Below are 10,957 nucleotides of genomic sequence, written 5' to 3' on the forward strand. Positions count from 1 at the left end.
GCCTGGAATGGAGGCTTTCTGACTCTGACTAGTGCCCTATCCTACTGTGGCTGAGCTGATATCCAAGATGCAAGACAGAGTCCTCTTTAGTTTTCCCTCCTGTCCCCAAGCAGAAGGAAGAGTTTTCTTTTGTAGCTGTGAGCTGTCCTGCCTGGGGTCGGAGAAGGGGTGATGCAAGCACTCCCTTAACCAGCTGGCTGGTATCTCAGTAGGTTGCATGCCCCCCAAGTCCAGTGGCTCTGAGCCCAGTTCAGCACCAGGACTCGCCTAGGAATTGTAATCTTTGTGGCCTTCAAGTTCACTCAGGGCCCCAGAGCACTGGTGAGGCTTGCCGAAACTCAAGCTGCAGCTGCTGGCTGGACAATTCCCCTCTGGCTTGGGCCAGTGCAAATGCTTCCTCTGTGGTCAGGCAGCAGCAGAGTATAGTCTGGTTCTGTGACAGGGCAGCACTGAGTTCAATGCAAAGCCTCACAATCACCGGGCTCTCCTTCCCCAAGCTCACATATAGAACTCCATGCTATGTGGCTGCTGGAGGATGCTGGCAGCATGGGTAATTCAAGATTGTCTTTCCTACCCTCTTCAGTGCCTCTTTTGGCAATATGAAGTCAAAACCAGGCACTGTGAGTGCTCACATGATTTTTGGTTCCTATGAAGGTGCTCCCCTTGTGTATATAGTTGTCGAACTTGGTTTTCCTGCAGAGGGAAGACTGGTGGAGCCCTCTATCCAGCCATCTTGCTCTGCCCCCTCAATTTATTTATTTGCGTCATTAATGGCAGGTAGAAAATAAATCAATAAAATAATAAAAAATAAAATAACAGCCGGGCACAGTGGCTTATGCCTGTAATCCCAGCAATTAAGGAGGCAGAGGCATGAGGAAAGCTTGAGCCCAGGAATTTGAGACCTGCCTGAGCAACATAGTGAGACCCCATTCTCCACAAAAAAAGAAAAAGACTAAAATAAAATAAAATACAAATTTAAAAATAGGCTGGGCACAATGGCTCACACCTGTAATCCCAGCACTTTGGGAGGCCGAGGTCAGCAGATCACTTGAGGTCAGCAATTCGAGACCAGCCTGGCCAATATAGTGAAACCCCATCTCTACTAAAAATAGAAAAATTAGCCAGGCATGGTGATGGGTCCCAGCTACTCAGGAGGCTGAAGCAGGAGAATCCTTGAACCCGGGAGGCGGAGGTTGCAGTGAGCCTGAGATCATGCCACTGCACTATAGCCTGCACTATAGTCCTGAGCAGGACTCCATCTCAAAAAAAAAAAAAAAAATTAAAAAATATGGAATAATGTCTGACTAGCTCTCTAGGTACCATGCTCTAGCCAAGTTGACACATAAAATTAACCATCACAGGCCGGGCGAGGTGGTTCACGCCTGTAATCCCAGCCCTTTGGGAGGCTGAGGCGGGAGGATCACCTGAGGTCAGGAGTTTGAGAGAGCCTAGCAAACATGGCGAAACCCCATCTCTACTAAAAGTACAAAAATTAGCCGGATGTTGTAGCGGGTGCCTGTAGTCCCAGCTACTCAGGAGGCTGAGGCAGGAGAATTGCTTGAACCCGGGAGGCAGAGGTTGCAGTGAGCCGAGATCATGTCACTGCACTCTAGCCTGGGTGACAAGAGCGAGACGCCGCCTCAAAAAAAAAAAAAAAAAAAAAAAAAAAAAAAAAAAAAAAAGAAGAAGGTCCGGGTGCAGTGGTTCACGCCTGTAATCCCAGCACTTTGGGAGGCCGAGGCAGGCGGATCATGAGGTCAGGATTCGAGACCAGCCCGGCCAACATGGTGAAAACCCGTCTCTACTAAAATACAAAAATTGGCTGGGAGTAGTAGTGCGCGTGCCTGTAGTCCCAGCTACTGGGGAGGCTAAGGCAGGAGAATGGCTTGAACCCAGGAGGCGGAGGTTGCAGTGAGCCACTGCACTCCAGCCTGGGTGACAGAGCAAGACTCTGTCTCAAAAAAAAAAAAAAAAAAAAAAGAAATTAACCATCATAAAAATGATTCCATTTGAGACCATTTGAATGCAGAGTGAGCCCCGCCAACAGGTCTGAGACTCTGAGAAGAGAAAAAGTCCAAGGGGTGTAGGTCTGGGATTGAAAAAGAGGCTAGCCAGGACTTCCAGGACAGTAGAGGCTGAGGGAGAGAATAGTGGGTAGGGAGCCCCTGGCCTGGGTGGGGTGACAGGGATGAGGAGAGCACTTGACAGCCTATCAGGAAAGAGCCCTGGATTCTCAGGGAGACAGAGATTAACCTGTGTAGAATTCCTCCTCAGCACTCTCCCAGGGCAGATCAAGGGCCACACAATTATTTCTGAAGGGTACTGGGTGAGAGATTAAGACAGAGTTCCCACCTTTTAAAGCAACAAATGCCGGGCACAGTGACTCACGCCTGTAATCCCAGCACTTTGGGAGACCGAGGTGGGAGGATTGCTTGAGCCCTGGAGTTCAAGACCAGCCTGGGAAACAAAGTGAGACCACATCACCACAAAAAATTAAAAAACAAACAAAAAAACCTCCCCACGTGTGGTGGCAAGCACCTGCAGTCCCAGCCACTCAGGAGGCCGAGGCGGGAGGATCCCTTGAGTCCAGGAGTTTGAGGTTGCAGTGAGCTATGATTTCACCACTGCCCTCCAGCCTGGATGAGAGAGTGAGATTCCATCTCAACAACAACAACATCGAAAAAGCAAAAATTGATCTGAGCTAGGAGAAAGGCAATAATCAATGCTTATAAATTACTGTATGATAGATGCTGGCGGTGATAGGGTATAGGGAGGTGGCCAGGGCAGCAGAGGGCAAGCACTGAAAAGATAGAAGAGAGGCTAGTCATATGTAATTGGGAAGCCCCAGAAAAGTGATTTTTGTTGGGATCCTAAAGGGCTACACACTAAGAATAAAGGTGGAAATAGACTAAAGCCTAATTTTGAATCATATAATGCCTCGATTGAATTAAAGCAATCCAGGCTTTCTAGTGCCCTTAGTCTAGCTGCTTGCCAAATGCAAAAGTAGATTCTTTTTTTTTTTTTTTGAGACGGAGTTTCACTCTTGTCACCTAGAATGGAGTACAGTGGCATGATCTTGGCTCACTGCAACCTCTGCCTCCCGTGTTCAAGCGATTTTCCTGCCTCTCAGCCTCCCAAGTAGCTGGGATTACAGGCATGTGCCACCATGCCCTGCTAATTTTGTATTTTTAGTGGAGACGGGGTTTCACCATGTTGGTCAGACTGGCTGGTCTCAAACTCCTGACCTTGGGTGATCCACCTGCTTCGGCCTCCCAAAATGCTGGGATTACAGGCGTGAGCCACCACCCCTGGCCTTATTATTATTTTTTACATTAGAAACGGGGTCTCACTTTATTGCCTAGACTGGCTTCAAACTCCTGGGCTCAGGTGATCCTTCTGCCTCAGTCTTCTGAAGTGTTGGGATTACAGGCATGAGCCACTGTGCCCGGCCAGGATATGTTTCTTTCTTCTCACTTTACTGGCCTCTCTTTTATCCCCAGTCCCTCAGACTCATATTCCTGGAGAAAGTTCTCAATGTAGTTGGCTTACTAGAAACAATTGTAAGGAACCTCCAACTTTCCCACAAATGAGACACAAACTACCGTAGCTGCATGGGCAAATACAGTAGCCAAGTAACCTTGCCTCCCCTGTTCCTTCTGCCTCCTTTTCTGAGCCTTGCCCAGATCACCTTTTCCTTCCTGGCCATGAGGTTCCTCTCTTAGACCTGGGACGGGTCCTCACCTGCTTTTGCGGAAGACCTGAGGGAAGCGGGTGCTGGAGGAGCTTGATGCTTCACAGCTCTGAGCAGATGTTTACCTGCTGATCTAGCAGATGCCTGAGAGGTGACCACAGGGGTACAGAATAGGGGACAGACATCGCCTTGGTCGGTGCCTGGGAGGGGCCTCAATTCCACCCACCAGGGGTTCCTTTCCAGCCCCTGTTGGATACCTCCAATGACATAGTGGCCCTGAGTTTCCACTCACTGGGAGCAGCCCTACCCTAGGATCTCCACCTTCAGGGCCAAGCATGGACTGGAACACTAAGAAGGAAACAACAGGCCATCTTCCTCTCTTTCTCTCATTAAATTGTGAATAATAATGCATTTACTTATTCTCCCACTTAAAATGTTGTTTAAATCCTTTGAAGAATCTTGCAAGGTAGCTTGGCTAGACAGCAGGCAGGACAGTCCAGTGCCTCTGGTGGGGGAGCCAGGGTCTTCCACTCGCCTGTCTTTTGGTCCAGCAAGAAGGCATTTGGATTGATGGTGTAGTCCTTTGTCTGGACATCGCTGGCAGTGGTGACACCCCCACATACAAACACCTTGCTGTCTCCAATGGAGCATATAGCATGGGACACATCCAAGGGGCAGTTGTTGGGCAAGAGAGGCACTGAGGTGGTCGTCTTGCTGGCCTTCACTTTCTGCAGATTGATTTCCACGCTCTGCCGGTGGCTGTGCACGCAGAGGATGTTGTCCTGTTGGAAAGAGAGCAGGGGCCGGTGGTTGAACTCAATGGGGAAGGTGATACATTGGACGACGTCCCCAGTGCTAGTGTCAAAGCAGTCCACCACCCCGACCCGGGAGATATAACCTTTCACCAAGCACCGTCCAGTGACAATGTACAGATGCCGGTCACCTTTGGTGATCACGGCGGTGCCATCCATGGGGATGCTCATCTTTCCTGCCAGGCACCAGACTTCCTTCCGCTCATCATAGCGATAGATGTTGGAGACATACCGCCTTGGGGCAATGCTCCCGCCCACTGAGTACACCGTCCCCCCACAGGTCACCATGGTGTGGAAGACAAGCCCGATGGGCAGGTCGGGCAACTTGGTCCAGGAGTTGTCATCCATGTCATACCGCCAGGCTGTCTTCAGCCCTGAAATCTGCTCAGTGGTGCCACCAGAAATGTAGATGTAGCGACCAGCAGAGGTGGCACTAAGTGCTGCTGCCCGATAGGGCATGTCTGAGAGCTTCATCCACAGGTTCTCCTGGATGATATAGGCAAACACTCCATCATTGAACTGGCCGTGGGCCTTCTGGCCACCAAGGATGACCACTGAATCAAGCAGGGCCCCTTTCCGCTGGTAGACCAGCAGGCTGCATGGCCGCTCCTGCTTGCGGTCCATCAGGACATTCTCAATCAGGGTTGCATGGGATGAGCTGTTCTCCATGCCCACCAGCTTGTTGCTGGCAAACACCAGTGTCTTGTTGGAGACGGCATTGAGATTGATGTAATTGAAGAACTTCTTGAAATACTTCTCCCGCTCCTCCTTCCGGAAGTACACCCAATTGATAAGTGCGCTGAGAGCCTGGTCTTCATTGAGCACGTGAAGGTTTTCATCACGGAGCAGGCGGCCGAAGATAACAGGGGGACAGCGCATGAAGTGCATGGAGCCCTCAGGACTGGCCCAGTAGTGGAAGTTGTCGCGAATGCCTGAGTAAGCTAAGTCTGATACCTCTTTGAGCTCAAACAGCTCGGCCAAGAAGAGGTAGCGCAAGCAGTTGGCACGGCGGATGGACTTAATAAGGAAGTCGTTGCAGTGAACTCGAAGGCGTGGTGTGTTGAAATACTGAGCCCCACGAAGCAGCTCCTCCACGTTTTGCTCGGAGATCACCACCTTGCCGCTATAGAAGTAGTCCAGAAGCTGGTCCACTGTGACCGGGCTCAGATAACTGGAGTCAATGGTGATGAAAAGCTCATCGGTGGTCTTCATGTCATTGCTGGAGATGAGGCTCCTCACCAGCGGGGAGACAGCAGCCAGCACGTTGCGATGTGCAAAGAAGACGTGGTGGTCCACGCTCAGGGCCATGTCCCAGTACTCTTTGCGTTTCCTCTGTCTGTTCAGGTTCTGCAGCACGAAGCTGTTGTAGTTTTTCTCGGTGAATTCCAATTTCATGGTGCTTCTTGTTGGTTGAAACAGATCAGCAGCAGGTACTGGAGAACAGACTTTCTCAGGCCTTTGGGATTCAGATTGATGGTTGTTTGCAGAGCGGTTGACCAGGGAGAAGAGAGGGTGGGTGAGAGGATGATGTCATAGAATGAATGAGGTCATCACAATGCAGGCCTCCCTGAGGCCTGTCTCAGAGGCACTGGGCCTTCCTCCCCTCTGATCTCTCCAACCTGCCAAGACCACATACCTTAGCAGGACCTAAAGCCCTGGGCCCAGAGCTCAGGAGGAACCTCAGGGATGGGCAGCAACTTGCAGCTGGGACTTTCAAACCACAGTTCAAGGCTTCTGGAATGTTAGAGCCAGTCTGGGTGGGACAGTGGGGAGCAGTTTGTGTAGGAGAGATAAGGGGAGGTGGGGAAAGGGAAGAGATATCAGACCTTCTGGAAGAATCCTCCCATTTCGAGGGAAACTGAGACCCAGAGAAGAGAAGGCACTTGTCCAAAATCACATAGCCAGTTGGAAGCAGAGCAGGGCTCAGAACTTGAGTAACCTGGCATTTTTCCTACCCTTCCGGAAGCTCCTGACTACCCAGATTTCCCCAATCTCTGACTCTCAAGTCTCCAAGCACTCTTCCTGCCGAGGCTCCTGGGCATCAGAGAAAAGCTCTGTTCTTTGGCCTCTGACCTTGGTGGCCATGGACATCATTCTCCTTCAAAATAGAGAGGTGGAGGCCGCTCCCTGGAGCAGGGACGCAGGAGTTAACCACAAACGGGGGCATGGGAGGGTCTTTAAAGCCCGGATGATTTCAGCTCCATGGCAAACTAGAATATTCCCCCCACATTTCCAGGTGTCCAGTTGGAAATTGTTGGGGGCTTCAGTGGGTCAGCTTTCTCCATCAAGGGAGGACTTGAGCGAGTTGCTCGGACTTTCTAAACCTCAGTTTCCTCCTCTGTGAGATGGAACTAATATTTGATAGTAGTACCCGCTTCAAAGATTATTATGAGTTTATTTCTATTTTTATTTTTTTGAGACAGTGTCTCGCTCTGTCACCCAGGTTGGAGGGCAGTGGTGCGATCTCAGCTTGAAACTGCCTTTGCAAAATTATGACCGAGACAGTGAAAGAGATTGAACTTAACTGACTCCATCTTGCTTCTAACCTCCAAGCTGTCCTTGTTCATTCCTTGGCAAAGGCTGAACTAACTTTGGGAGAAACCTCTATATATAGTTTATAGTTTAAACAAAGACAGCCCTTTCCCAAAGCAGACCTCCTTCTTGCCTGGGGACTAGATTGCCTTTGTAGGACTAACATTAGCCACAAGATTAGAAATTATGGTTTAGGAGTCATGTAGCTGGAGGCTACAAGATTCTAACCTTCCCTAAACTAAGACCAGTGCTTGAGATTCTTTTTTCTTTCTTTCTTTCTTTTTTTTTTTCTAGACAGAGTTTTGCTCTTGTTGCCCAGGCTAGAGTGCAATGGTGTGATCTCAGCTCACCACAACCTCCAACTCCCAGGTTCAAGCGTTTCTTTTGCCTCAGCCTCCTGAGTAGCTGAGATTACAGGCATGCACCACCACACCCGGCTAATTTTGTATTTTTAGTAGAGATGGGGTTTCTCCATATTGGTCATGCTGGTCTCGAACTCCCAACCTCAGGTGATCCACCTGCCTTGGCCTCCCAAAGTGCTGGGATTATAGGCGTGCGCCACCATGCCCGGCCAGTGCTTGAGATATTTTGCAGATCCTGCACTTGATGGATCAGCTGGCACCACTCAGATCGATAAACTGGCTCATCTGATCTTGTGGCCCCTGGACCCAAGAACTGATTCAGCCCAAAAAAACAGCTCCGACTCCCTATGATTTCATCTCTGACCAATCAGCAGCACTCCTGGCTCACTGGCTTCCCCCTACCCACCAACTTATCCTTAAAAACTCTGCTCCCCCAATGCTCCTGGAGACTGATTTGAGTAATAATAAAACTCCAGGCCAGGCGCGGTGGCTCATGCCTGTAATCCTAGCACTTTGGGAAGCCAAGGCAGGCGGATCACCTGAGGTTAGGGGTTCGAGACCAGCCTGGCCAACATGGTGAAACCCCGTCTCTACTAAAAATACAAAAATTAGCCGGGAGTGGTGGTGCATGCCTGCAATGCCTATAATCCCAGCTACTCAGGAGACTGAGGCAGCAGAATCGCTTGAACCCAGGAGTCGGAGGTTGCAGTGCGCAGAGATCGCACCATTGCACTCCAACCTGTGGGCGACAGAGTGAGACTCCATCTCAAAAAGAAAAAAAAAAAAACCAAAAAACAAAAAATAAAACCCTCTAGTCTCACGTACAGCCGGCTCTGTGTGAATTACTCTTTCTCTATTGCAATTCTCCTGTCTTTTATTACCCACCCACCCCCCACACCCTCCTGTAGCTGAGATTACAAGCGCCTGTCACCATGCCCAGCTAAGTTTTGTAATTTTAGTAGAGACGGGGTTTCACCATGTTGGCCAAGCTGGTCTCGAACCCCTGACCTCAGGTGATCCGCCCGCCTCGGCCTCTCAAAGTGTTGGGATTATAGGCGTGAACCACCGCGCCCGGCCTATTATTAGAGTTTAAATGAGAAAAGGACTGGAGAGTAATGGGCTCGTCATAAAGCTCAATGAATACTAGCTGCCGTTTTCTTACTCATATTACACGAGTTCGCCCAGCTCCGGCGTTCGTGGCTGCTACCTTCACAAAAACTTGTGGTCGTCGTGGTTCTGGTTTTGCGGTAGCTGGTGAGGCTGTGGCTCCCTCGCGTCTCTTCTGGGCCGGCCGCCCGAGTCCAGTCCAGCCACGCGGTGGCGCTGGAGGGCCGTCCCCGCCCCCGAGCGCACGGCCTCTGCGCCAGGCACCACCCCAACTCCTTTCCAGGATGGAAAAGAGGCGCGGGGCGTCCCCTTTTTCGCTTTGCCTCTACGCGCCACCGTACAGAGGCGGCAGCGCCGTGCAGTCCACCGCGACCCTGGAATTCAAACGGCAGGATCGGGGGCCTCAGCCTGGCAGGATTCATTAGATCTCCCCAGACACACACCTGTCCCCACTTTGCAGATGGGGACGCTGAGCCCCCAACGGAGTCGCGCCCTCCAGAGGCCAGCAGACTGTCTCCGAATCCCAGCAACAGCTAGGGGGATTCCTGATACCTGCGAGTCCTTTGCGGGGAGAGAGGAGGGTGCCCGCAGACTCGGACAGATTCCTGGCCGGCGTGGGGCTCCCGGAGTCCTGTGGGGCGTCTGTGGCACTGCTATTCGTGCAAGGAGGAGATAAGGGCCAGCTGGAGCGCCGCGGGCGGGAGGGAGGCTGCGGCAAAAGAGCCCATTGCCCCACCCGCACCAGTCTTTGGGAAGAGACCCTAGAGAAGGGCCTGGACTTGCATCTCGCCCAGGCATTCTCGAGAAGGTTCAGGAAGGAGTTGCCTCTCTGATCTCCCCCAATCTGGGTCCAAGCCCCACTCTAGACCCTCGGGCCGTTCTCAGCGCCCCTCCCAGGAAATTTCGGTGTCAGCCTCGGGAATCTGAGCCGTTCCAGCTCTTTCCCTCCCTGGCTTAGTCATATTCTCATTCTCATTGCCTCCCTCCCTCGTCCTTTCATTCCAGACTAGCCTTTTCCTTATTATTAGATTTGGTGACTTGAAAATTATTTGAAAATACCCCCACACAATTTTTTTTTTTTTTTTTTTTTTTTTTTTTTTTTGAGATGGTCTGGTTCTGTTCCCCAGGCTGGAGTGCAGTGGCCCGATCTCGGCTCACTGGAACCTCCACCTCCTGGGTTCAAGCAATTTCTTGCCTCAACCTCCCGAGTAGCTGGGATTACAGGCGCCCGCCACCACGCCTGTCTAACTTTTGTATTTTTAGTAGAGATGGAGTTTCACCATCTTGGCCAGGCTGGTCTTGAACTCCTGACCTCGTGATCCACCCACCTTGGCCTCCCAAAGTGCTGGGATTACAGGCGTGAGCCACCATGCCTGGCCAAAAATACCCTTTCAAACGCTCACACCTGGCCAAAAATACCCTTTTAAACTGAATTTGTCCACCTTCCCACCTGAATGGGATAGAGAGGATATGATACATGCACAAGGTGAAGAACTTGTTTTCCCCATTGGAAGAAGACTTCAATTTCAGCCTCCTCCTCCGGAGACCAGTCTCCCTGGGAGAATAATTAAGCTTGTAATGCCTCTTCAGCCCTTACCTTCTGCGAAGCAGCAGCAACTTGGGTGAAGGATGAGGCCTCTTGGTGCTGCTGCCAGACACCTTCTGGCTCCCATGGACATGCAGGCTGGCAGACCTCGCCTCCTGGGGCATCTTCACCCAGGAGCAGGGGGTGGGTGGGTCAGACCCTGCTGCTTCATACCTCCTTTGCCCTCTACCCTGCCCTCCCGCCTGCAAGCTTCAGCCTTGGGAGCATTTCAGTGGAGGAGGTGGCCATGCCTGTTTGTTTTTGTTTCGGGTTCCAGAGCACCAAGGCAGGAATGAGCTCTCTCATCAGACACTTCCAGCATTAAGTTGGGTCTGGAGGTGTCATGGGGACCTGAGAGAACTGATAGACCTAACTCCATGTGACAGACCTCGTACAGGTGGGTAAATTGAGGCCCAGGGAGAGGAAGAGGCTTGCACCCAGAGATCTTCTTCCTCCGCCCTCTGGCTACAAAGGAGAGCCGCAGTTTGGTTTGTCCTTGTTCTTTTTGGACTGTGAGGCTTGCCGTCTTCAAGAAATCCTTAAAAGTGAGATTAGTGACCACCTGCTCAGCCAGCTTCAGTGTCTGGCATTTCTTTGGCCCAGGAAAGCTCGCCGGTTCAGCTTTTTCCTTAATCCAGCCAACTGTGGGAACAAACTCCAGCCCACAGAGGCGGGCTGCATTCTGGCTTACATCACCTGGGTGTGTGTGTGTGTGTATTGGGGTGGGGGGCTGACCTGAGGAGCCACCAAGACATTCATTGGCTGGCAGCTTGCCAGGTGGGGCCAGAAAAGGATCTCAGCAGGGTCTCTTCACCCACGGTCAGCTTCCTGCCAGGATCCACATTTTCTGTTCAGTGTCTCCCGTTAG

At 51.3% G+C, this 10,957-nt stretch overlaps 1 protein-coding gene across 1 annotated transcript; it reads right to left on the bottom strand.

Moving 5' to 3' along the window:
- Nucleotides 1–4,002: 4,002 nt before the first annotated feature.
- Nucleotides 4,003–6,315, bottom strand: CCIN (calicin). The gene has a single exon (XM_074017096.1). The coding sequence runs from the start codon at nucleotides 5,896–5,898 to the stop codon at nucleotides 4,132–4,134; it is 1,767 nt and encodes a 588-aa protein (XP_073873197.1). The 5' UTR covers nucleotides 5,899–6,315; the 3' UTR covers nucleotides 4,003–4,131.
- Between the last annotated feature and the right edge of the window lie 4,642 nt (nucleotides 6,316–10,957).

This window comes from Macaca fascicularis, chromosome 15 (assembly GCF_037993035.2).
Source record: "Macaca fascicularis isolate 582-1 chromosome 15, T2T-MFA8v1.1".
NCBI lineage: Eukaryota > Metazoa > Chordata > Mammalia > Primates > Cercopithecidae > Macaca > Macaca fascicularis.